Source organism: Halichoerus grypus, chromosome 11, assembly GCF_964656455.1.
Source record: "Halichoerus grypus chromosome 11, mHalGry1.hap1.1, whole genome shotgun sequence".
Lineage (NCBI taxonomy): Eukaryota > Metazoa > Chordata > Mammalia > Carnivora > Phocidae > Halichoerus > Halichoerus grypus.
In genome coordinates, this window is record NC_135722.1 from 38,137,904 (window position 1) to 38,162,310 (window position 24,407).

Genomic DNA, 24,407 nt, shown 5'->3' on the forward strand with positions numbered 1-24,407 from the left:
GCGATGTCCCCCAGGCTGCCTTGGCTGATCAGGAACCTGCTCTGTCTTCTCGGCTCCCCACTCCAGGACACAACTGCGAGCCGGCCAAGCTTTAACTAACTCACTTAAGCTGACTTCACTGATCATTCCAGGAGACACCAGGCCTCCTCCAGGGACTCTGAAGCAGCAGTCTGAAAGGCTCAGAAAAGCAAACAGCTTCTCCAAATGAAGGCCATGTCCCTGGAAAAGAAAAAGAGAGAAAGAAGAGTGGTAAGTGAAAATTTGGCCTTGTTGCTGTGACCTGAGGGCAGCTACCGTACCCAGCAGTCCCTGGGCTCAGAGCAAGTGACCCATACACGTGGCCCAAAGGAGGAAAGAACAGAATGTGGGTTCCCAGGGAAGAAAAAGACCTACAGAAAACTACTAAATAAGTAAGTACAATAGAGGAAGAACATAGAAAAAAGTCATATTTGCTAAATTGAGGGGTAGCAGAGAGGTCTCATATTTATAGGAGAAAAACAAAATAATAGTAATAATAATAGTAGTTAACACTTTGTGCCAGGCACTGTTCTACTGCTTGACTGTAAATTCCAAAAGTGCAAGGACTTTGCCTCTTTCACTCACCTGTACGCACAGAGCACCTCATTTAGGGCTTGGGAGCAGAGTAGGCATTCAGGATATTATGCTTTAGTAAATGAATAGAGAAAACAGAGTCACGAGTATGGGAGGGGTTGGAAATACTATTTAGCTAAAGTAAAAAGAAAAAATTTAAAGGGTGGTAATTATGAGTTCATTTTCTCCAACACTGAGAACCAAGTAGGTGTCAGGCATTGAACTTGGCCCTGATGATAAAGAAGTTAAAAAACAAGGCATCCTCTGCGCTTGGTGAGATGGCACTCAAAACTAGGGCCTTATTCAATGAGCCAACATTTATCAAGCCCCTGCTCTGGGCCAGGCACCCAGCTGGGCACTGGGGGGAGAGAGAGATAAGGAAGTCCCTTTCCCTGCCCTCCAGGAGCTCACAGTGGTATAGGAGGGCTGTCTGTAACAGAGATGAATGGACAAGGTTGTGATCAAGACACGAGGTGAGGAATCTGCCTTCTGAAGGGGATCAGAACAGTTACCCTTTGTTACCAGACTTCAAACAAAGGGTAATAATTGCTGATCAAGGAGGTTATGGGATTCCTCCACTGACTGGGACTTTTTCATGTAAGAAATCCCACCCACCCACCCCCAGGAATCTGTATATATACACTTTTTGGTATATATATACATTTTTAATGTTCTAGAACCTGGAAAAAAATGGGTTCTTCCAATCTACAAATAAGCACTAAGACTACATGATCTTCAGCTCTGTGGCAATTTTAAGATCAGATGTTACAGTAGGGCGCCTGGGTGGCTCAGTCGTTAGGCGTCTGCCTTCAGCTCAGGTCATGATCCCAGGGTCCTGGGATCGAGCCCTGCATCGGGCTCCCTGCTGGGCGGGAGGCCTGCTTCTCCCTCTCCCACTCCCCCTGCTTGTGTTCCTGCTCTCGCTATCTCTCTCTCTGTCAAATAAATAAATAAAATCTTAAAAAAAAAAAAAAAAGATCAGATGCTACAGTAATACAATGAGGACAGAACTCAGACTCCAATGCTATAAAAGGGTTCTCCGTATTTTGTGTTCAGTTATCCCCAAGGCATTTAAAAAATTTAGATGTGGTAATTGCTCGATATATGGCAGCAACTGTTGCTGCTGCAGCTGAGTCCAGGGCTGCAAATATCCATCCAGGGCTCATCCGCTGAATGAGGTTTCCCAAAAGAAGTCAAGGAGAGCTGACAGGGACTTGTTACCCAGCCGCCTGCCACTGCCAGCAGGCTCCGACCAAATCTAGCTCCACGGTGGGCACAAGCCAGCTCCAGGCTGTCCCACCTCCTGCGTCCCTTCTATCCACCTGCTTTAAACCCTGCCCAGATTGGACCCAGCACAATTCATCTGGAGACAAAGTAACTAGTTAAAAGAATCCGGGAGGACTGAGATCTGGTCGGGAGCAGCTGCGAGCTAATCCAGCACATGGGGATTTGTGCCATTTAAAGCCCTAGACAGCTCTTTTGTGGTGGCTGTGCCAACTCATGCTGCCAAAAAAGCACAACCCCGCATTGCCCCACTGGGTCGAACTTGGGAGGTGGGGCGGCAAGACAAAAAAGGTCTAGGAGACGAGCTAGAGCCCCTCCCTCTCTAGCCCTGGGCCCGCCTGGTTGGGGGCGGGGAGCTGCTCTTTTCACACCCCACCACCCTTGCGAGGCTCTGGTGATGATGACAAAACAGGATTCCCAAATCCTGAGCGTGTCCTTTGAATCTAGACACCTCAGATGACACTCATCTTTCCCCCTTACTTCTTTTCCTCCTCTTCAGTGCTTCGTGCATTACACAACCCCTCACCCTCCACGTTGTGCAAACCATTAAGCGTAGAGTTGAAAAACTGGTCTAACTTCAGTAAGACACAGATTACACAACATGGTGAATGAAAGACCCAAAATGAACGAATGAATATTCCCTTGGATTTTATAACTAGTAAACGGAAAACACGTTGGATGGGGAAGTAACAAAAAAGATTTCAAACCTGTCCCCTCCTGCTTCCTTCTCGGCTATGCAGTGAACATTAAAGCTTCCCTTTATATTCGTGCTGAATTTTACATCAACACATGAGGCAGTGTCGAGTGGAAATACTTCAGCTTGCTTTTTCATTACCTTTACATAAAAGATCTGTTACGACTTTAAAACTCATTCATTTCACTCTTAGTAGAGCTACTTTTCATCAGTCAGTGACTTGGATTTTAATTTCACATGTTTCAGTAAGATATGACAGTTGTCATTCAAACAAGAATGGCTATATCCCACTTTTCCTATTATTTGGTTATGCTGGGGGTATGGGGAGGGGTAGATGCTTACAGACTGGTCTCAGGTGTCACCAACATTGTTTCCAACATTGTTTCACTTCCAGAGGCAGTGAAATTGGATATATGAACTGGGAGCAGGTAGACCTGGATTCCAATTCTGACTCTATAGTTAACTTGGCCATCACTTAACCCTTTTCGTACCTCAGTTTTCTTCTCTATAAAGTGGGACACAACTATCCTGTGAAGTAGGCGAGGAAGCACCAGCACCTGAAGAACACAGCTTTCAGTAGAAAGCCCTTAGGAGTAAACAGACTTGGCTTCCAATCCCAGTCCTGCCGCTTAGGGACGGTTACTGTAAAATGCGCTACTTCACTTTCCTGACCCATGGTGAACACCTGTGCTGAGTATTAAATGAGATGCCATCTGTGCATCACGGAGGTGGCTGCACGCTGCACTGTTTGCCTTACAGGTCCTTGGCACTCACACCCCTGGGGCATCAATGGCCATGTAGATCAGGTATGAACCGGTTAGTCACCGCCTCTGAACACAGGGGAGCGGGAGCACTCCTATAAGCGCTGGGGATGGGGGGCAGGGAGGGCAACAATCTGAAACAGTGGCTAAAGCAGAAACACCATCCGCCCCCCTTCTGCTGATGAAAAGGGGTACCTGGGCTCAAGAACAAGCAGCTGCTTAGTGCTATCGGTGGTGAGACCTCTGCCCAATGACCTTCGCTTTAGTTTAAATCTGAGACGTTCTGCACAGCACCCGAAAGGCGGGCTTTCAGGTAGAAGTGCCTGAAGTCGATGTGGCCCGTGCCCCGCGGCTGGCGGCGAGGGGAGGACAGGGGCACCACAGCCCCTGCGCACCCCAGGGTCGCAATTCGCGGGGAGAAAGAACCACCATTCGCAACCCGGACCCCAGGCCCTACGGCCGGTCGCTGCGGCACGGCGACCCCAGCCTCTATATCACAACATCCCCGCCCTTATACTGCGTTCGGGAATATGGGAATGTCCCGCGCGGCAAGTCAGCCCTGGTGCTTCCCTGACACATGAGCGAGCCTGGGAGATCCTGGACGTGGGCCTTGCTGGAACTTAGAGACGCGAGACTACAAAAGAGGGGGAAGAGCTCAAACCAAACCGTCGGGAGATGGGCGCCCTGATCTAGGCGCGGTTGGGCAATACATGCCGTACCGCAACTCCAGCACAGGTCCCCAGAAAAGGGGAAACGCTTTAAGGCAGAGAACCGCGGGGCAAGCCAACACGGGCGCACACAATCCAGGCACAGGCAAGGCAGCTCTGTCTGCAAAACGAGGGCTTTGGACTAGAGCGTCTCCCAATCCTGCTATTAATCTAGAACTCTACAGTATTCCATGCTGAAGCTGTCTGAGGCTCGGAAACCGGAAAAAGAGGGGAAAGCGAGGGAAGCCGACAAGGGAGGGGAAAGGGAGGAGCGGGTGGAAGACCACGAGAGGGAAGACTGCGGACGCCCGGAACAGGCTTGGCGGGTTTTCAACCTTACTACACCTCCTCCCACACCTGAGTTCTCACAGCTCGGCCGAGACCCCACGCCCATCGAGTTTGGGCACCAGTTAGTCAAGCTTCTCCTTCTCCACACCAGTTTCTAGAAGCCATGGGGCAGGTGGTGGGCAGCACAATAATGCATGCCAGAGATGGAAGGGGGAATGGTTCCGGCTGGGGTCCGGAGGGCAGGTGAGTGGATCTGGAGCTAGGCAGGGAGTGGGACGGCTAGACTGGGAATCGCAGAGCGCCCGCGTCTCAGCCCTCATGCCCCGGGAGGGCCAAACTTCATTCCCCAACTTTAGCAAGGGGAGGGGGTGTTCGGAAAAAAAAAAAGGGAAAAAAAAAAAGTTGCTGAACTTTTCCCCCAACTCTGTAGTGGAGGCGGGACCGGAGGGCGGTGCCTACACCCTGATTCGCCGCCGGCTCTTGTCTGGAGGCTCCGATTGGCGCGCGGGGTCCGGGGCCGGGAAGAGCGGGCGTGGGGGAGGGGAGCGGCCCTCCCAGCCCGCGGGATCGGCTCGCGCCGGGAGCGGGTTAATTTCAAATCGGGGGCTTGACTGCTCCTGGACGGTCACGCTCCCTCTGCCCGCCCGCCGGCCCGCCAGTCCCGGTCCCGGCGTTTCCCTCCGCGGCACCCACCTCGGCGCTGCTTGAGGACCGACTGACGGCCCGACACGCGGGCTCCCGGACCTGAGCGGGGAAGGGGCGCCGAGGAGTCCCCGCTCAGCCCCCGCCGGCTCCAACCGTGAGGTGAACTGACAGGTCAGCGGGACGCAGAGGGATGCGGCGCAGCCGGCCCGGCACCGGGAGAGGGCTCGGGAGGGCAGCGGCAGGGACGGCCGTTTCCCGCCTCTCGCTCCGCCGGGGGCCGTGGAGGGAGGAGCTGAGCTCCCGCGCAGAGGGGAGGGGGCGAGCGAGGGGGAGGGGCGGGGATACCGTGGTTCCGGGCGCGGGTTTGCCCGCGCTCAAGCCCCGCGCAGCTAAGGGGCGGTGCCGGCCACGGTCCGGCTTTCCGCGCCAAATTTTTAAATCGAAGGCGGAAGGTCCGGACCCGCCCCTGGCGCCGCCAACCAATCGCAGGCCCGCGTCCAGCTCTCTGATTGGTTAGGAATCGTTGCCTTGGGAACCGCGAAGATGCTGTCCGGGAACTGCAGGGCTGGTGGCGCGCGGACTGTGCCCGGGGGGGAGGGGTAGTTGGCCCGGCGAAGAGGGAAGTGCGCGGGGCGCGGAGCGGGTGGCGGCAGGGGGACTGTACCTGGTTGCTTTACTGAACAAATGCAGCCTCCTTGGTAAGATCCAAGATCGTGGCGTGAACTGGCCAACCGAATTGAGAGTACCCAGCGCTTTGCATCTTTAAGGATGTCTTTAAAAAAGGGAAAAGTCTTAATCATAAGGCGCTCTTTAAATACCCAGAGTACTTTTGGAGCTTAAGGACTGAATTTGGAAGTTTCCTATCAAGCTATTTCCCGAGACTTTACCGCTGACCCTGTGCACGTGTGTGTCAGGGGAAAAATTCAGGCATCTAGATGCAGACTTTTGTCGAGATGCTTGGGGTCGTGTCTGCTCCCCCGGAACCAGGGCTGGGGCGCTGAGTCCCGAGCCCTGACCTGTGAACAGGTGGGTGCTTGTGCTTACTAAGGTCCATTTGGTGGGGTCCGGAGAATGGCGCGCCTTCTCTAAAGGTGGGAGAGGACTGTCACTGGAAGTTTTGTGGTTTCCTTTAAGTCTCATGACAGCAGATCGGTTTGCTGAAGGAATTTACTGGCGTTTGATGGAGTTCTCTGCCCAGGAGGACTATCTCTGGTCGGGAATAAAATGTAAATGTAATTTGTCATTTTTCGTTAGTCTTTGTTTAAGTGGCCTGTGGTGTCCATGAGGGAATATTCAACGGATCTCCTGGTTTTATTTTTCTTTAACTTTTTCTATTTCCTTTTCTTTTTAAGGAAAATAAACTTTTTAATAGAATTGATTGGACTACTTAAACCATCAGGGTGTTGGGAGAAACTCCAGATTTTTCATTTTTAAAGAAACTCTAAATGTATGAAAAATTTACAGAATGGAGAATGAAAAGGTACCTTTTTAATTTAGTATTCATCATCCCAGTTTTAAATGCAATATCATCCTGATTTAACCCCATAATTTTTCCATATCCAATATCTTATTAATGCCACATCCCTTTTTAGTTACCTTCTGTAAAAACCCAGAAGGAAGGGAAATTTAATTTTTAACGAGGTGAAGAGTTTGGCCAGAGGTAAAGTAATCCAAAGTTTTTAATGGTTTGATTTCAAACGGAAGTCTCAAAGAGATAAGCAGAGAGAAAAGGTAGTTTTAAGAATAATAAAATTTGTTAGCTGCATTATGATATTTCTCAGAATTCTTGAACAATTAGAATTCAGAGAGGGCATTTGACATGATTTGAGATCAGATTCCTTTTGAAGATAATTTTCTACCAAATCGGCAGCTTCTTAAACTTGGGGGCCACAACACTCAATTTGTGAGCTAGACATTTTGTAAAATAACAAAAGAATTTTCAGTAGCGGTGTCTTGACTGGTGTCCCACTACTGATAGGTTAAAAAAGGAAAAATGCAAAGTTCCTCGAAGGTTTAGATATTAGTCAAGTAAGAGAATTGCTATCTTTTCTGATAGTCTGAGGCAAAGGACAGCAGCCTTTAGAAAGATGCCATTCTTGGGTCCGCACCTCCCAGGTGCACATGCTTAGGAGGGTCCCCCATTGTATCCATCACACTGATTTCCATGTAAGAACGCCATAGTTGGATTGAGGATATTCAGGTTCAAGGCCTGCACAACCTCTCTCAGCCAGGGTCTCCTGTTCTGCAGAATAGGACTACAGGATTTGTTGAAAATTACAAATGGAAAAGCACTTGATAAATCCCAAGGAGTCATAGACATGTTAAACAGTCCCATTAATCTTTGTTCCTAAAGTCACTGAGGAATTAGTGAGTCTCTGTGTTCTTTCACTTATTGCCATTCCAAACATTTTCTCTAAAATAGCCATAGGTAGTAAGAATGTGTGAAGTCCCCAGTGGCCAAAAGTAGAAGAAGAAACATAGTCTCATTCGTCTTATTTGTGCTGCTATTAATTTACCTTTATGTCTCAGTGGCAGTCCTGCCTCTGCCAGGAACTAGCTTTGTGACTTTGGATAACTAATTTTCTTTCTCTGGGCCCCATTTTTCCTTCTATGAAGTGAGAGAGTTAGGGGCGCCTGGGTGGCTCAGTCAGTTAGGCATCTGCCTTCGGCTCGGGTCATGATCCAGGGGTCCTGGGATAGAGCCCTGTGTTGGACTCCCTGATCAGCGGGGAGCCTGCTTCTCCCTCTCCCTCTGCTCCTCCCTCCTGCTTGCGCTCTCTCCCTCTTTCTCTCTCAAATAAATAGTCTTAGAAAAAAAATAATAAAGTGAGAGGGGTAAATATTGAAAGAGAAGACTTTTCCTTTGCTCTTAGGCACTCTGGATTTTGCTCCCTACTAGGTTTTTGTTTTTGTTTTGTTTTTAAGATTTTATTTATTCATTTGAGACACAGAGATAGAGAGAGAGAGAGCATGAACAGGGGGAGGGGATCATGACCTGAACCAAAGGCAGACACTCAACCATCCAAGCCACCCAGGCGCCCCTCCCTTCTAGGTTTTGCCTGTAGGTATGACCATAGGCTAGCCCTCACCCTTGTCTCCTTGGCTTTCTGACTCTTCCACATCAATGGTGTTTGATTGAGCATTCCATGCATGCAGCCATTGGGCCAGGCAGACACACACAGAGGAATGGGACTTGGTTTCTGCCATATAGGCCTTATTGCAGTGTCATGCATGCAAGTCACTCCTAGGAGTTTTGGATCACCTAAAATTATCAGTCCTATTAGGGGAAGCTGAGTGAAAGGTATATGAGAACTCTCCATACTATCTGCAACACTTCTCTACATCAAAAATTATATCAAAAAGGTTTTAAAATTAGGCCTTCAAGGTTTTTTTTTTTTAATTCTTGGAACATAAGAAGAAAAATTTAAGTCTGTGCTTTACTGCAAGATTAAAAATGGAAATTTAGCTAGTGAAAAGACAGTAAGTGTCAAGCTATCATTGGAAGAGTTACTAATTTAATCGACTCTCCAGCCTCATTAGGCATGTTTTCCTTAGCAATATTCTATTTATTGTACAATTTCTGGAATCGAAAGCTATCTGATAAATCCTGTTTAATAGTGGATTTAATTGTTTACTTGTTTTAAACCAGGAAAATCTCTTTTTTGAGCCACATAAAAGAGGACTCATGAAAACACCTCTGAAGGAATCCATTGCAGCAAATATAGTGTTGACTGAGATCCAGCCTGACTTTGGCCCTTTGACCACACCCACCAAGCCCAAGGAAATCTCCCAGGGAGAACCGTGGACACCAACAGCCAACCTGAAAATGCTCATCAGTGCTGTGAGCCCCGAGATCCGAAACAGAGATCAGAAAAGGGGGTTGTTTGACAGCAGGAATGGATTACCTGAGGCCAAAGATTGTTTACATGTAGGTTTGCAAAAGACTGGGTGGAAACTGGTGGGCGCACGCACCTCTGTGTGTGTGTGTGTGTGTGTGTGTGTGTGCGCGCGCGCGCGCGCGTGTGTGTGTGTGTGTGTGTGTGTGTAGGGAGTGGTAGCTGTTACAAAAGTGCCAGCAATATAAAGTATTGCCACCTACAGACTGTTACTAGCCTGCTTCCGAGCACAGGAAAGGTTTGGACTCCACCAAATACAGCACTAGGAATTCTGAGCCTTTGACTTATTTTCAGTTCAAGCTTCCTTTTTAGGTCTGCCAAGCAGTTTTATACTGGCTCCCACCTTTTTCCCCCAAATTTTGCAGTTGTTGAAGCTAAGCATGTTAGCCCTCAAGTGCAGAGGGCCCTAATAAACCTGTCAAACTTTATTTCCGACTCAGACATTATTTACCTCTTCTTTTGTAGGAACACTTATCCGGAGACGAATATGAGAAATCCCAACCAAGTCGAAAAGAGAAAAGTTTAGGATTGCTGTGTCATAAGTTCTTAGCACGATATCCTAACTATCCCAACCCCGCTGTGAATAATGACATCTGTCTTGACGAAGTCGCCGAGGAACTGAGTAAGTATGCAGAGCGTTCACAGAGACAGTTAGTAATTAAAGTGATTCCGTGGACTTGCTCCCTCAGACCCACACTCATCTAGCCAGTGTGTGTAATGACATGGTAAATCTCTGAAGCCCTGTTAATTTAAGAATGAAGGCAGAGAGTTTCCAATTTAAGTGAGTCTTCAAACAGAAGGAAAAATGACAATGGAGATTTGCTTCTGATTGCATTTCAAAAGCTTGGAAGCTGTAAAGGAAGGCAACATTGTTTTAGGACTTGTTTCATAAATAGTTACAACTTTGAACTTCTGTCTCGGTTCTCTCCTTGAAGAGCTGGGCTGAGCAACTAGGTACCTCCACAGTTTGCAATGGGGATGCGCTTCTGTGAGCAGAAGCCGGGCTTTAGCGCTCCCTGCCACTCAATCGACATGTTTGTGTTTGGCAAAAGTTACTGTGTTCCTCCCGCCCCTTTACTCCTTTCTCCAGACCCTTGAATCTAGTGACAGCTACAAAGGGGTCTGTGGCAAATTTGGGATACCTTTGGAGTCATGAAAATGTTATAATCTGAAACTGAAGAGAGGATGCAGGATATTTTAACGTAGAGCTATCACTTCCTCAAAGAAAGTTTTACTCTTCAGATGCATGTTTATAAATATCAACTTGATTTCACACTTTAAGAATACGCCATTCAGATTCATCTACTCACATATCCTTAATTATAGCTACGTAAGGTGTACCTTTAATTCAGCGGGTAGCTGTTGACACCAGTATGTGCCAGGCAATGTTGTAAAAGCTTGGGATGACATCGATGAATGACAAGAATAAAATCTTCCCTCCTGTGGAACCTACTTTCTAGTGGGGCCTAAGAGATAAGTATGCAAAGGACAGACAATAAGGGGAGATAATTATGGGTAGTATACAAAGCACATAGTAAGCAAGTAATAATAATGTATGTTAGAAGGTAATACATGCTGTGGGAAAAATAAAAGGTAGCACAGGGTAAGGAGCCAGGAGTGCTGGGGGTGTGCTTTGCGACATTAAGTGAGGTAGTCAGGTCAGACCTTGAGAAGGTGACATCTAAGCAAGAACCTGAGAGAATGGAGGTGGGGAGCAGTGAGGGCATCGGGAACAGGGATTCCGGGCAGAAGGAATAGCCCACTACAGAGGCCTTAAGACAAGGGCATATCTGGCAGGTTCCAGGAACAGCAAGAAATCTCAGTGCTTTGTGCCTGTCGTATGATGGCTCTGTGTGCGTGTTCATGCATGCGTGCGTGTGTGCGTGTTTGCATGTGCGCGCATGCTTTGAAGAATAATATAAAAAAACAGGTTGTAATGTGTAGAATTTAGAGTATTGAAGACTTGTTTTTGCCACTTACTGGCTCTGTACCTTGGGGAGGCTACTTAGCCAGTGTGAGCTGCTGTTCCCTCATCCGTAAAGTGTGAAATAATAATACCTGCCTCACCAGTTTACGATAGACATTTCCTCCAGCTGTATGGCCCCTAGTAGCCCTCAATGAATGTTACCTCTCTAATTCGTATTCTTGGTATACCCTATGAGAGCAGAAACATGTCTTCCTCATCTTCACATTCTTCGTTGAGTGTAACTGAGTTCTATCATCCACACCCACTGATCAATAAATAGACCATGGAAGAAAAAGTTATTCCGTTCTATACACCTTACAAAATCTGATCCTGGTACATACAATTGCTCATTCTTTGCAGACGTTGAGCGGCGACGCATTTATGATATTGTGAATGTCCTGGAGAGTTTACACATGGTGAGCCGCCTGGCCAAAAACAGGTACACTTGGCACGGACGACATAATCTCAACAAAACCCTTGGGACTCTGAAAAGCGTCGGGGAGGAGAACAAGTATGCCGAGCAGATCATGATGATCAAAAAGAAAGAATATGAACAAGAGTTTGACTTCAGTAAGACTTACAGTATAGAGGATCATATCATCAAATCAAACACGGGCCAGAACGGACACCCAGACATGTGTTTCGTCGAACTCCCTGGAGTGGAATTTCGGGCAGGTGAGCAATGGTCAGGAGAGCCGGGTGGCACAGCACTTCTCACTAGAGGCAAAGGTTCCTTCCAGAACACTGTTCTAACACCGCTGCTGCCTTTTAACATGTTAAAAAGCTGCAGTTGTCAACTGTCTGATCAGGCTGTGGTATTTTTAGCCTTGTTACTTTAGAAGTCACTTGTCCCTTCATGAATTTTAATTCTCTAATCCTCATCCTTCTCCAAAGCTTCTGTAAACAGCCGCAAAGATAAGTCGTTAAGAGTGATGAGCCAGAAATTTGTGATGCTGTTTTTGGTGTCAACGCCTCAGATAGTCAGCCTAGAAATTGCTGCCAAGATTTTAATTGGGGAAGACCATGTGGAAGATCTGGATAGAAGCAAGTTTAAAAGTAAGTGTCATGACTGCCGTGGACTTTTGGGCCTCTTCGTAAACCATAAAATCTTACTTATGAACTGATTGCCAAATACATTTGCTATACTGACATCTTCTCTAATTATGCTTCTGTACCTTCACCTCCCCCCAGAAGCCAGGATTACACTGTTTTTCGCTAACTTGTAGGATTCAAAGATATGTATGTAACTACTCTTGTTTGTCTGGCGCTCGGGCTTATAAATAGTTCCTTAAAAATTACCTCCTTGGACACTGTAACATTGTCACCACTTTGCACATGTGGACTATGTGGTACCCGAAGTCTAAGTGAGCAGTAAATTGTAAAGTGGGTCCAGAACCCAGGTCTCTGCTCTCAGATGTAAGGGTATAAATAACTCTTCTAAAATCGTTCCTAGAAGTGACCTACCTGCAGCACCATTGGTTTGTCGTTTTGAAAGAATGGTTTCAGCCAGACCCGCTCAAATAGGAAGGGGGCCTGGACTGGGTTCCTGATGCGGAGATCTGCCCGCGCCTCAGGGACCGGCTTTGCAGGAGCCTCTAGGAAGAGAAGCATGTGGAAAGAAGGGCTCAGCAGATGGGAGGGGGCTGCTGTGCGCCCACCTCTCCCGGGGCCACGTCCAGGCAGGGCATGAGGCTAGCCTGACCAGGGGACCCGCTGTGGGGAGTGCCCGGGAGCTCAGACTCCTTCCCCATCCCTGTAAAGCTGCGCTAGTCCCTCAAAAGTATATTCCAACATCCCCAGCTTGATAGTGACTCTATAAAGATAAAAGTAAGTCGAGGGTAAAGGCAATAATACCAGCAACTGGCTTGGGAGATGTGCAATTTCAGAAAACAGTCCCAGGACTACTGACAGGCTGCCTGATTTTTCTGACTCACCAGGCAGTTTTCAGCTCTCCATTTCACTGGTTAGTCACAGCGTCAGAAACCATTCCAGGAACTGCAAATGGGTCATTTGCTGAATCCCCAGGGAATTCAGAACCCTCTGGCCTGGCTGTGAAGAAGTGGCCCAATTTACAATTTTGTACTATCAAGCTGGAAGTAGAGACAGACCTCTTGTAACAAAACTTTTTAAGATATGTAAGATTTGTAGAATTCACAAATCTCTGCTTTGCATATAACTTTAAGGACAGTATAAAAATTTACAAATTTTGATGGGGTAGAGAATCTTCCATGCTTATGAGCTAAGTAAATCTCATTGTTATAAACTATCACAGGCAGGAAAGCAGTACACTTTCTATCGGTGCTTTATTTGTTCATAAAACTCTTATGAATCCTCATTAGAAGATGCCCAGCAATGGGAACTTTTTATTAAAAAATCTGTAACGTAGGGCCTCCTGGGTGGCTCAGTCGTTGGGCGTCTGCCTTTGGCTCGGGTGGTGATCCCGAGGTCCTGGGATAGAGCCCTGCATCGGGCTCCCTGCTCAGCGGGAAGCCTGCTTCTCCTTCTCCCACTCCCCCTGCTTGTTTTCCCTCTCTCGCTGTGTCTCTCTCTGTCAAATAAATAAATAAAATCTTAAAAAAAAAAAAATCTGTAATGTAGTTCCCGATAGGGTGATCTCATGAAGTCTCTTTTCCTTTTTCAACCGTTGTCATTTCAAAATTCAGTACCCGCAGCAACTGAAGTCTTTTCAATATTTAAAACTATTTTTTGTTTGAATTAAAGCAGTCTCACCAGAATAACTTAAAAGAGTCACATTTTCCTCTGTCTGAGGTTGATGGCTGGGATAGCTCTCTGAATATACATGAAGTCTTTTTTTTTTTTTTTTTAAGATTTTTTTTATTCATTTGAGACACAGAGATAGAGAGAGAGCATGAGCAGGGGGAGAGGCAGAGGCAGAGGGAGAAGCAGGCTCCCTGCTTAGCCAGGAGCCCGATGTGGGGCTCGATCCCAGGACCCTGGGATCATGACCCGAGCCGAAGGCAGACGCTTAACCATCTGAGCCACCCAGGCGCCCCTATACATGAAGTCTTTATGAAGCAAAGTCCTTTGATCTTTCATTATTCCACTAAGTGGTATATATACCTTTTATTTTCCAGCAAAAATTAGGAGGTTGTATGATATAGCTAATGTTCTGAGTAGCCTGAATCTTATCAAGAAAGTTCATGTTACAGAAGAAAGAGGCCGAAAACCAGCTTTTAAATGGACAGGCCCAGAAATCAGTCCAAGTCCCTGTGGTATGTATTTGCTTCCCTTCATTCCTTGCTTCGTTGTTGTGAATTAATGCACATTGAGAGATATTCTCTCTTCCCCTCCCTGCCCACACTCCCACATGGAAAGGATATCTATAAGTTGTTGGAAAGACAAAGATGACTGCCAATACGGAAAGTTTGGCAATGGGTTCCATCAGCAACCCACGGTCCAAAACACCTCCTACCCTGTACCCAAGAAGCAGAATCTGTGTGAAAGGCCCTAACAGAGCCTACACACACTGAGAATATGAAATGAATTCATTCCAGTATTAATATTCTAGTCTCCATCTCACCTCTGGTGTTCTGACATTTTATATTCCACCAAAGATCCCATGCCGAAATGTTTAAAGTGGCAAGAACACGGGCCATGGAGGCAGAGGGAAACTTAGCCACTTATTAGTTGTGTGGCCTTGAGCAAGTTTTATCTCCAAGGCTGTTTCCTCACCAGCAAAATGGGAAGAACAGTGGTGCCTTTGCAAGGTTATTGCGATTTTGAATATACATTGACTCTTGAACAACGCAGCATTTAGGAGCGCAGTCAAAAATCTGCATGTGACTTTTGACTCCCCCAAAACTTAACTACTAATAGCCTATTGTTGACCAGAAGACTTAACAATAACATAAAGTCACTTAGCAAATACTTTGTATGTTATATGTATCATATACTATATTCTTACAATGAAGTAAGGTAGAAAAAAGAAAATGTTACTAAGAAAATCATAAGGAAAAGAAAACACATTTACAGTACTACACTGTAAAAAATCCGTGTATATGTGGACTCGTTGCAGTTCAAGCGTCCACTGTAATCTCAAGAGAGAGGTCCCTTGGTGCAGGGATTCTGACTAGGCTCAGGGGCCAGACTGATGGGTTCATATCCCAGGCCCACTTTCTACTAGCTTAGAGACCGAGGTCAGTGCGTTAATGTCTCAGAGATGGGGATGCATTTCCAAAGAAGTACCTACCTGGTGGAGTTGTTGAGAATGTCTTACTCCGTTCAGGTTGCTATAACCGAATACCATAGAGTAGGTGGCTTATAAACAACAGAAGTTTATTTCTCACAGTTCTGGAGGCTGGAAAGTCCAAGGTCATGGCACCAACAGATTCACTGTCTTGCTAGAGCCTGCTTTCTACATGACCGTCATTTTGTCATAACCTCACATGGTAGAAGGGACTAGAGAGCACTGTGGGGCCTCTTTCATAAGAGCCCTAATCCTATTCAAGAGGGCTCCACCGTCATGACCTAAGCACCTCCCAAAGGCCCCATCTCCTAACACCATCACATCAGGGGGGTTGGGATTTCAACCTGTGAACTTGAAGGGGCCCAAATATTTAGTCCATCGCTGTGAGGGTTGCCATATTTCATTGGGTTAGGACTCCACCGATTAGAAGATGCCCAATTTTGTGTCTGTATCTGTAAGAAAGAGAAACCACTAATGATTACACTCCAGCACATCACCGGTTGGTTGTAAGACGCAGTGGGTTTCAGAGATGTTAACGTGTGAAATCTTACCTCTGAATTCAGTTAAAATAAGATTAACAAGGTTCTGTACCAAAAGCCCTTCAGACAGACAGTGTCTGTCCCAGGGTCGGTGCTCTATAACTGTTGATGCTTTCATTCCTAAAATCGATCTCGGACTACACTCAGGCTTCAGCTCCCATAAGAAAGTAGAGATTCTGGCCAGATTCTGACCCCCCGCCCTTCTCTCTTTCAGGCCTTGGCCCTGTTCTTCCTCTCCTCCCCTCCGATCTGGAAGAAAAGCGTCCTTCGAAAGACAACTGTGCCAAAAACCTCTTCTCCACGCGTGGGAAACCGAACTTCACTCGACACCCATCTCTTATCAAACTGGTAAAGAGTATAGAAAGCGACCGGAGGAAGATAAATTCTGCCCCCAGCAGCCCCATCAAGACCAACAAAGGTATGTTTTCAGTCGCGTCGGGCTCTGCTCAGAATTCCTTTTCTATCTGATTCTTTAGCTTACTTGATCCCTATGGTACTCGTTAGAGAACTGTTTCAATACCCTTATACCCGGACCCACTCGAAGCCTAACCCATGTATGAATGAAAGGATAAAAAGTAATTGGTGGGCTTTATCGTTTCATTGCTGTGTGATTTGGGGGGTGAGGTGCATGTGTTCTGTTCCTTTGACTTCAGTCATGTTTCATCTGTGTGAGCATTTATTCTTTTGCTTTGACCAACACCCCCACCCCTTCTGTTTTACCAGCTGAGAGTTCTCAGAATTCGGCACCCTTCCCAAGTAAAATGGCTCAGCTCGCAGCTATTTGCAAAATGCAGTTAGAAGAGCAATCAAGGTAGGTTAGCAATACTTTTTGGTGGCAGGATGAATTATTTTTACATTGCATCATTAGGATTACTTATTTTATGTAAGAATATGTGCTAGCCTTGGAAACCGGCGAGATAATCTTTTCTATAACTCTTAGGCAGTCATTACAGACACTATCTGCTAGTTTCATAAACGCACGGCTTCAATTTGGGCCAGTCTAAAGTGGCAGAACATTTTAGAGAAAATGCGTTTCCACTGTGTCATGTTTTGAAATCTTGTCTCTTAGTGAACCCAGAAAGAAAGGGAAGGTACAGCTGGCGAGATCTGGGCAGTGCAAACCCATGGCCCCTCTGGACACCCCAGCAAATGCTGAGCTGGACCTGACGGCACCGTCCCTCATCCAGCCCCTGGGGGTGGTCCCCCTCCTCCCCAGCCCGCTGTCACCCGCAGTGCCAGTGATCCTACCTCAGGCCCCTTCGGGCCCATCGTATGCCATCTACCTGCAGCCTGCCCAAGCCCAGACCGTGACACCACCCCAAGGCCTGAGCCCCACAGTCTGCCCCACCCCCTCTTGTAAAGCTACAAGATCAAAAGACGCCGCAGATGCCACCACCGAGAAGGCCACCAGTGATGCCACCAAGTCCAGTGCCTGCGCCAGGCCTGGAAGCTTGCTGCCAGTGCCCGAGAGACCAGGTGCCAAGAACCGAGACAAGGAGCCTGCTGGAGAAAGAGGCTCAAAGAGGGCAAGCCTGCTCGAGGACAGCGGTTCCAAAAAGAAATTTAAAGAGGACCTAAAAGGACTTGAAAATGTCTCCGCAGTAAGTAGAGCCTTGAACTGTGTAAAGCTTTGGGAACTCTGCAGTTGATCAGAGGAGAATGCAGTAGCTCTGAAATTAACCAGAGCAAAGGGCAGTTTCTCAGAAGACAAGGAACTGTTCCTTAGCATCCCATAATCCAAACAAAGCCCCAGACAGCTAATCCCCTGACTGGGATGACGGCAGGGATATATTTAACCTTTGGAGGAAGGGATTATTTGCTCTCTTTTTAAAGCACCACAGGTGGTTGTCCTTAAGTCCATTTCTCTGTCACATACTGGAATGCAAACACCTGTCATGAAAGTCTTAAATAATTTACAAGCAGACGTAACCTCAAATGAATGGATGGATGTATAGGGTTCCTGTAACTCCTGCTTTCTGAGTCACTGCCTAATGTTTGTTTGAGGTCATGTACCTGGCATCTGTTGCCTGGATGAGAAATTGCTCCCTCTGTTTTTACTTTCCACCTAAAATTTAACCCCAAATTTCTGTTTTGTGTACTAGAAAAGTCAAGCTTATCTTGGCAGACTGTAGGTATATTTGGTGCATTGGCTTCTAGGGATTTTGATGTTCCAGATCATTTTTTTCCTAGGTGGAGTTAAGTTTAGGAAGGAATTTATTAGATGCCTACCAGAAGTATTAGGCACTTTTATATACGTTATCTCATTTTTCTCCCTTGGGACAATTATATATGGAGGACATTATCACCAAATAAACCACCACTAAACGTGGAGGCAGATGTTAATCTCTCATTTTGTCCCAGCTCTTAACTCAAGCTATTTTATTTCTCTGCATCTTGTTTTTCCACCTCTATCAAGAATTTATTCCCCCAGTTTTTTCTGATCATCTCCTGGGTGTAAAGCACTGTACTCTGGATCAAATCAAACCCAGCACCTGCCTTTGGTCACTGTTGCTTTTGAGTTCTTGCCCCAGGGCCCCGTTACAGGTTTTGTGAGGTTAAGTGCATTTATTACATGAGGGGCTTGTGATCCTTTTAAGGCACCGTATAAGCTGAAGGGTATTATCTGTAACTGTTGTTATTAAAGAGGCTTTAGAGTTTGTCAAATCTTCCCTGAGGATGGCCTCATGGTAACCATTCGAAACATCTATTATCTTAGCATAGTATCATTTTGCATTTAATATACATGTTAAGGGGAAAATCACCAGGCTTTGGCTTGATTCAATTTTCTGGGAGGTCCATAATCTCTTCGGGCCCATGGATATGATTTAATAATGGTCTCCTGTTGCTCACTTAGTCATTCAGGATTAGGATTTTCAGTGGATAGATTTTCCACATCCCTCTGCTTCTTTTCTCGTCTCTATGACTTCATTTTGACCATTTCTTTTTAGCATGGACTGAGCTGAACAAAGAAAATGAGAGATTCATGTGTCAATTCATTCATCAAACATTACTGAGAATCGACACTTCCATGGGGGGAGAAAAGGCAGTGTACAAATAAACACAAATACCTCAGGTAGTGAAGAATAAGAAGCAGTAAAAACAAAACAGCCTGGTGGAACAGGAAGGAAGGGGTAAGAGGGCTAATGTAGGACTGACTAGATGAGAAACGTGCAAGCTGAAACATACCAAATTCATTCATCCTGCTAATTAATAGTTCTAATATAAAAAGACAAAAAGGAATTGGCATTATAGGTTAAAAGATTTCGTAAAGAATGTAGTTTGTAGAAAATGGAAAAATAATTATTAGAGTACTATAGGTTTTGCTGAAGATTTGAAAGAATTAAACCAGCAACCAGAGTAACTTGTACTATGAGAGAGTATGATTAATGGTTAGCAAACAACAGCTCTTTGTAAAATGCCTAAATCCACCCATTAAAAGTTTCTGTTCCTGTAGCTTTCAAGGAACCCAACCAGTAAAGTTATGGAAACAGTACCAAACCTTTAAGAAACAAAATTAATAAATAAATAACCGTGTCGTAGAACAGCGTGAGCATTGCGGATTCTGAATTCACTGGTTCCCAAGGAAAAGATGGGACCTATTAACAGCTAGATCAAAGCGTAGACTATTGTTTGGACAATGGCGAGAAGAAAGATCTGGAGGAAGATAAAAGGAGGGCCCCCAGGTTACAAGAGCTGCTTTTAGCTTCTGCCAGGCCTGCTCGTGGTAAAGAGGAAATGGACTTTTCAGACAGTTCAGCCACCCAGGCAGGCTCTGTTTGGTGAAATGCAGAGACCAAGCAGGCTTGGCGGGGGATACACACAACACAACACTGGCCATTTCTGTCGCAAATATAACTTTATTGCCTAAAGCTTTTGCTCCATGACATTTGGGTCTGCGATATGAATTAATCAGTTCTCTTTTTTATCTATAGTTTTTGAACTCTGGTGCCCTGCCCTTTAGTTTGTATGTTATTAAGAGCATTTCCTCGGTATCACTGGAACCTAAAGTACTAAGGGAAAAAAAAAAAAAAAGCATAGTTGTATAATTACTTAGTTCTCACTGAGGGGTCAACAAACTTTTTTTGGAAAGGGCCAGATAGTAAATATTTTTGGCTTTGCAGGCCATATGGTCTCTGTGCTAACTATTCAACTCTGTCATTGTAAAAATACAAGAAAGCTGCTATAAATAGAACATAAATGAATGGGCATGGCTGTGTTCCAATACAATTTCATTCACACAACTAGCCCGGAGGTCACATTTTGGCCTGTGATTTTGGCAACCCCCTTCTCTAAATCACCATTTCTTAATATGTTTCCCTTGAATACCAATACTACCAAAAATTTAGCTGCCAAATCACCCAGGAAATGCTACATGCTGGGTGCCCCCTGGAGATTTACAACGCGTGCCATCATCAAAGCCCCTCAGGAATTCTCTAATAAAGACACCATTTTCCTTCGTTCAGTTCAGCATTCCTGAGACCTGTTCGACCGTGATTCAAGTAGGGCCAACTTGCATCCCATGGAACCAGGGTTCCTCAGAATACTCTAGGAAATGACCATCCTACATGATTCAAGAACAATCCTATGGGGCACCTGGGTGGCTCCGTCGGTTAAGCGTCTGCCTTCGGTTCGGGTCATGATCCCAGGGTCCTGGGATCGAGCCCCACATCGGGCTCTCTGCTCGGCGGGAAGCCTGCTTCTCCCTCTCCCGCTCCCCCTGCTTGTGTTCCCTCTTTGGCTCTCTCTCTCTCTCTGTCAAATAAATAAATAAAATCTTTAAAAAAAAAAAAAAAGAACAATCCTATAATAATTCGGCAGTGCCATTATGGTGCCCAACTGCATTAAACGTGATTCTGATGGCACCACATCATACCAAAAAGTCTGCTGGTGGGACTTAAGATGTCAGTGTGGGGGGGGGTGTGCTGGGCAAATTCTACCCTTAAGCAGGCTCACTGCTAGCTTTAGAACACTTCCTAAGACCACAGACAGCATTTAAGAAACCAGTGGCTTATGATAGTCAGGACAAATGTTGGACTAGGAGAGAGGAATATTGTCTTCCGCTAGCCATAGAGCTGGCCCACCTGTAGCCCATACTGTTGGATGCTTTGGTCTTATAAGACAAACCACCACTCGGGGCGCCTGGATGGCTCAGTCGTTGGGCTTCTGTCTTCGGCTCAGGTCATGATCCCAGGATCCTGGGTTCGAGCCCCACATCCAGCTCCCTTCTTGGTGGGAAGCCTGCATCTCCCTCTCCCACTCCCCCTGCTTGTGTTCCCTCTCTCGCTAGCTCTCTCTCTGTCAAATAAATAAATAAAATCTTAACAAAAAAAAGACAAACCACCGCTAAGGGATATGAGTCCTGGCACAGGCACATGGGCATTGTCCTTCCATATTTGTGTGTAAAATAAATCCTTCCTCCTTGTTTTCTAGACCCTGTTCCCATCAGGATACCTAATCCCTCTCACCCAGTGCTCATCCCTGGGGACAGAGTCCATTCTGTCTAGTAAAGAAAACTCAAGTACGCTTTCCCCAAACCACAGGATCTACAGCTCCCCAATCACAGGTGAGTGTACGTAAAACACTATTCAGATGAGTGTCAGGCTCAAGTTCACGTAAGCCTTATAAGCTTCTCAGACAAATGCCTGTGCTTTTAAGATATCTTCCCCCCTTTTCTTTCCAGGTGTTATTCCAGTGACATCATCCGAACTCACTGCTGTTAATTTTCCCTCTTTCCATGTAACACCTTTGAAGCTAATGGTCTCACCAACTTCCGTGGCAGGCGTCCCTGTCGGGAACAGCCCGGCTCTCACTTCGAGCCACCCCGTTCCCGTCCAGAACCCAAGCTCAGCCATTGTAAACTTCACCCTGCAGCACTTGGGACTCCTCTCCCCCAGTGTGCAGGTGTCCGCCAGCCCGGGAGCTGTTCCCGTGTCTCCAAGAATAGAGGCTGTTAGTGTCGTACCAGACAATGCGGGCACTCAGCAAGGACGGGCCACCAGGTACGACTCTCCAGGCCCAGGACAGAACCAACCGAATGGACAATCAGTTGCTTTGACGGGGACACAACAGGTGAGAGCATTTCCATTTAATGGATTTTTTTTCCCCTTGGGTTATTAAGGCCCAGATATCAGTATCATGGAAGACTCGCTTTTGCTTCTCTTCCCTGGAGAGGGAAAGGATGGGAGGAGGAGGAGACTGAAGGCCTCGCTGCCTTCCATACCCAGGATGAGTACCCAAGGAGTCCACAGTCCTCCCGGCCCATTGCAGAATATGCCAGGCTCCTGCTGTGTGCCTTGCCCTCCCAGTTCCGCCCTCCGAGGCTAGCAGGCCATACCTATCTGTGTGGATTTGACGTCTTTTTCTTATTCCTCTCTTTCCAATCAGCCTGTTCCTGTGACACCCAAAGGGTCACAGTCAGTGGCCGAAAGTTTCTTCCGGACCCCAGGTGGACCAGTGAAGCCGACGGGCCCATCCCACGTGGATTTCGATGGTGCTAATAAAACCTCCGTAGGAACTCTCTTTGTCCCACAGCGAAAACTGGAAGTCTCAACGGAGGATGTCCATTAATTGACATACTGGGCTTCCTTTACTTTTCTAAAGAGTTGTTTAATAGAGAAGATGTGATCAGACTGATTTGGAGAATACATTCTCTGAAAATACTGTAAATATGTTGGGAGTTTACTTAATTTCAAAGCAGACACTTGTTTTCCTACACACACACATACACACACACACATACACGCACACACACACACACACATATTTGTACTAAGCTAATTTCAGCCATCGGTCCTACCAGGTAAAAGCAAAATGTTGAACTAAGGTGTATTAACTTCTGGAGGAAAGTGTTCATCGTCTCACTGTGCCTATACTATTATGCAATGTAAGCGTATTAAAGTTGACTTCCTTTTGAGTGACTATGTGACATGCGCAATGCAGCATTCTCGTCACCTTTGCACAATGAAAACGCTGTGATGTATAATGTATTTTTAAATGAGAGGGCTATAGCTATATTTTTTGTAATTCCTTTAATCTGTTCTTGTTGCCGTGTGTCCTTTTGTAAAGTTTGCAACAATCCTCAATCAAGTCTATGGAAAAATTATTTATAAAGCGTATTTTTAATCATAAGTTGTTCAAATTAAAACTTTTCTAAAATGTATTTCACATTTTCATTTGGCCGGTTCGGGCACTGTTGGGAGAAAATGAAAGCCTCACTAGCTGGGGAGGCGGATCCTTGGTAAGGACGGTACCTCCTGAGTTCCCGTAGATGTGCCACATTTATAAAATGTTCCTACATTCCTTCCCACTTTTGATCCTCGCTGTGGCTCTACTTTTCAGCGGTTAAAATGGCTTTGGAGAGGCTGTTGCTGGGCCACGGACACCCAGCTGAGTCTCCTGCACTTTCCATCATGCCTGGGGAGATTAGAAATGAAAGAGAGGAGCAGGGGCACTTCCCCGCATCCAGCCTGTCTCCTGCCGTCTACAGAGGAGGGGCTGCAGTTCAGTCCTCCCACCACACTTTCCAAACAGCCAGGCTTCGGGGATGGGAAAGCAGCAGTAGGGATTCCAATTTACTCAAGGAACTACCACGGTAAACCCCCATGAGCCCCAAGAGAAGGAACGAGCTACAGGGGGTTAAGCATGCATCTCCTTGACTCCCTCGTTATGGGAACTGCACCTTCACAATTGACACAGGCCTTCACTGGTCAGGGTCTTAAAGGATCATCATGCTATTTCCTATATATTTACAATATGCTAGCTACTGCGCTATACATTTTAAAGGCATTATCTCCACAAGCTAAAACTGAGGTCACCGAGGCTGACAGGGATTAAAGCAGTAAGTCCAGAATCACACTGCTAGAATATAGAATGACTCAGGTGTCCTGGTCCTTATCTGTCACCCATCTGCTAACACACGCCCGCCTAGCTGCTGTAGCAGGAACCAAGCACACTCGGGGTAATCTAAGATCATCCCTTTCAAATATACATGTTTTGTTTGCACAACCAAGTACAGCTAAGAGCAGATTTTCATGCTGACCTAGAGACTCCCCTTCCTTCACCCTAGAGAACCAATATGAGCTATTTCTTCCAAAGTACCTCTGCCTTTGCTTTTATCCTACTTGGAGGTCATGTGAATGGCTCCTGATATAAGAAATGGCTCCTGCCTTTAAGGTGCTTATAGTTGAGGAGGACAGTATGTGTGCATGCATAAATGAAAGCATTTCCATGCAGTAAAGAGATGGTAACTTGCCAAATGGTAAATACCGGCAAAAGATACAGTTCAGTGGAGGCCACTAGATTGAACTACACAGACAACTGAGACCAACCCAGTCATGGTAGCTCTGAGGCGATGAAGCTCCTTGCATCCCCTCTTCCACCCCTAAAGCTGAGCTAGAGAGATCGGAGGCCAAGATTTGGCTCTGCCCCCTATCAATTCACATGAAGAAGTACCTTCCCAGCACTGAGGTTTGGGGAAATCAGATGCACAGAAAGAACAAGCTATGTTCGACTTCAAGACAGCTCTGGGGATCATCCCACTCAGTTCTTCCACTTGGACAGATTCATAAGGTTGCCCCCAAAATCCCCACTTCCTGGTGTTCATGCCCTTGTGTGATCCCCTCCCCTTGAGTGTGGATGGGACCTATATCTTCCTTCTAACTAATAGGCTACAGTAAAGGGATTGGTGTTTGTGTGATTATGTGTCCACGGTTATGTACTTACATCACATAAGATTGTAGTGTAACCTAGTTAGGGGAACCCAACACAGCAAGGGACTGTGGGCAGTGTTCTTGGAGCTGAGGGGAGCCTGCAGCTAAAACTAACAAGAAA

The 24,407-nt window shown here is 46.2% G+C and overlaps 2 protein-coding genes across 2 annotated transcripts in view; one reads left to right on the forward strand and one right to left on the reverse strand.

The window, feature by feature from the left end:
- The first annotated feature begins 4,490 nt into the window (after window positions 1–4,490).
- Window positions 4,491–22,737, forward strand: E2F8 (E2F transcription factor 8). The gene is made up of 13 exons (XM_078058310.1): window positions 4,491–4,568; window positions 6,323–6,450; window positions 8,620–8,898; window positions 9,332–9,488; window positions 11,193–11,507; window positions 11,727–11,888; window positions 13,928–14,065; window positions 15,793–15,996; window positions 16,302–16,389; window positions 16,648–17,179; window positions 21,009–21,141; window positions 21,259–21,647; window positions 21,963–22,737. The coding sequence occupies exons 2-13, from the start codon at window positions 6,436–6,438 to the stop codon at window positions 22,143–22,145; spliced, it is 2,595 nt and encodes an 864-aa protein (XP_077914436.1). The 5' UTR covers window positions 4,491–4,568; window positions 6,323–6,435; the 3' UTR covers window positions 22,146–22,737.
- Window positions 15,404–24,407, reverse strand: part of ZDHHC13 (zDHHC palmitoyltransferase 13) — a 100,479-nt gene continuing 91,475 nt past the window's right edge. The window contains exon 17 of the mRNA XM_078058313.1: window positions 15,404–15,491. Coding sequence (XP_077914439.1) covers window positions 15,440–15,491 — 52 coding nt within the window. The 3' untranslated portion in view covers window positions 15,404–15,439. The remainder of the gene's footprint in view (window positions 15,492–24,407) is intronic.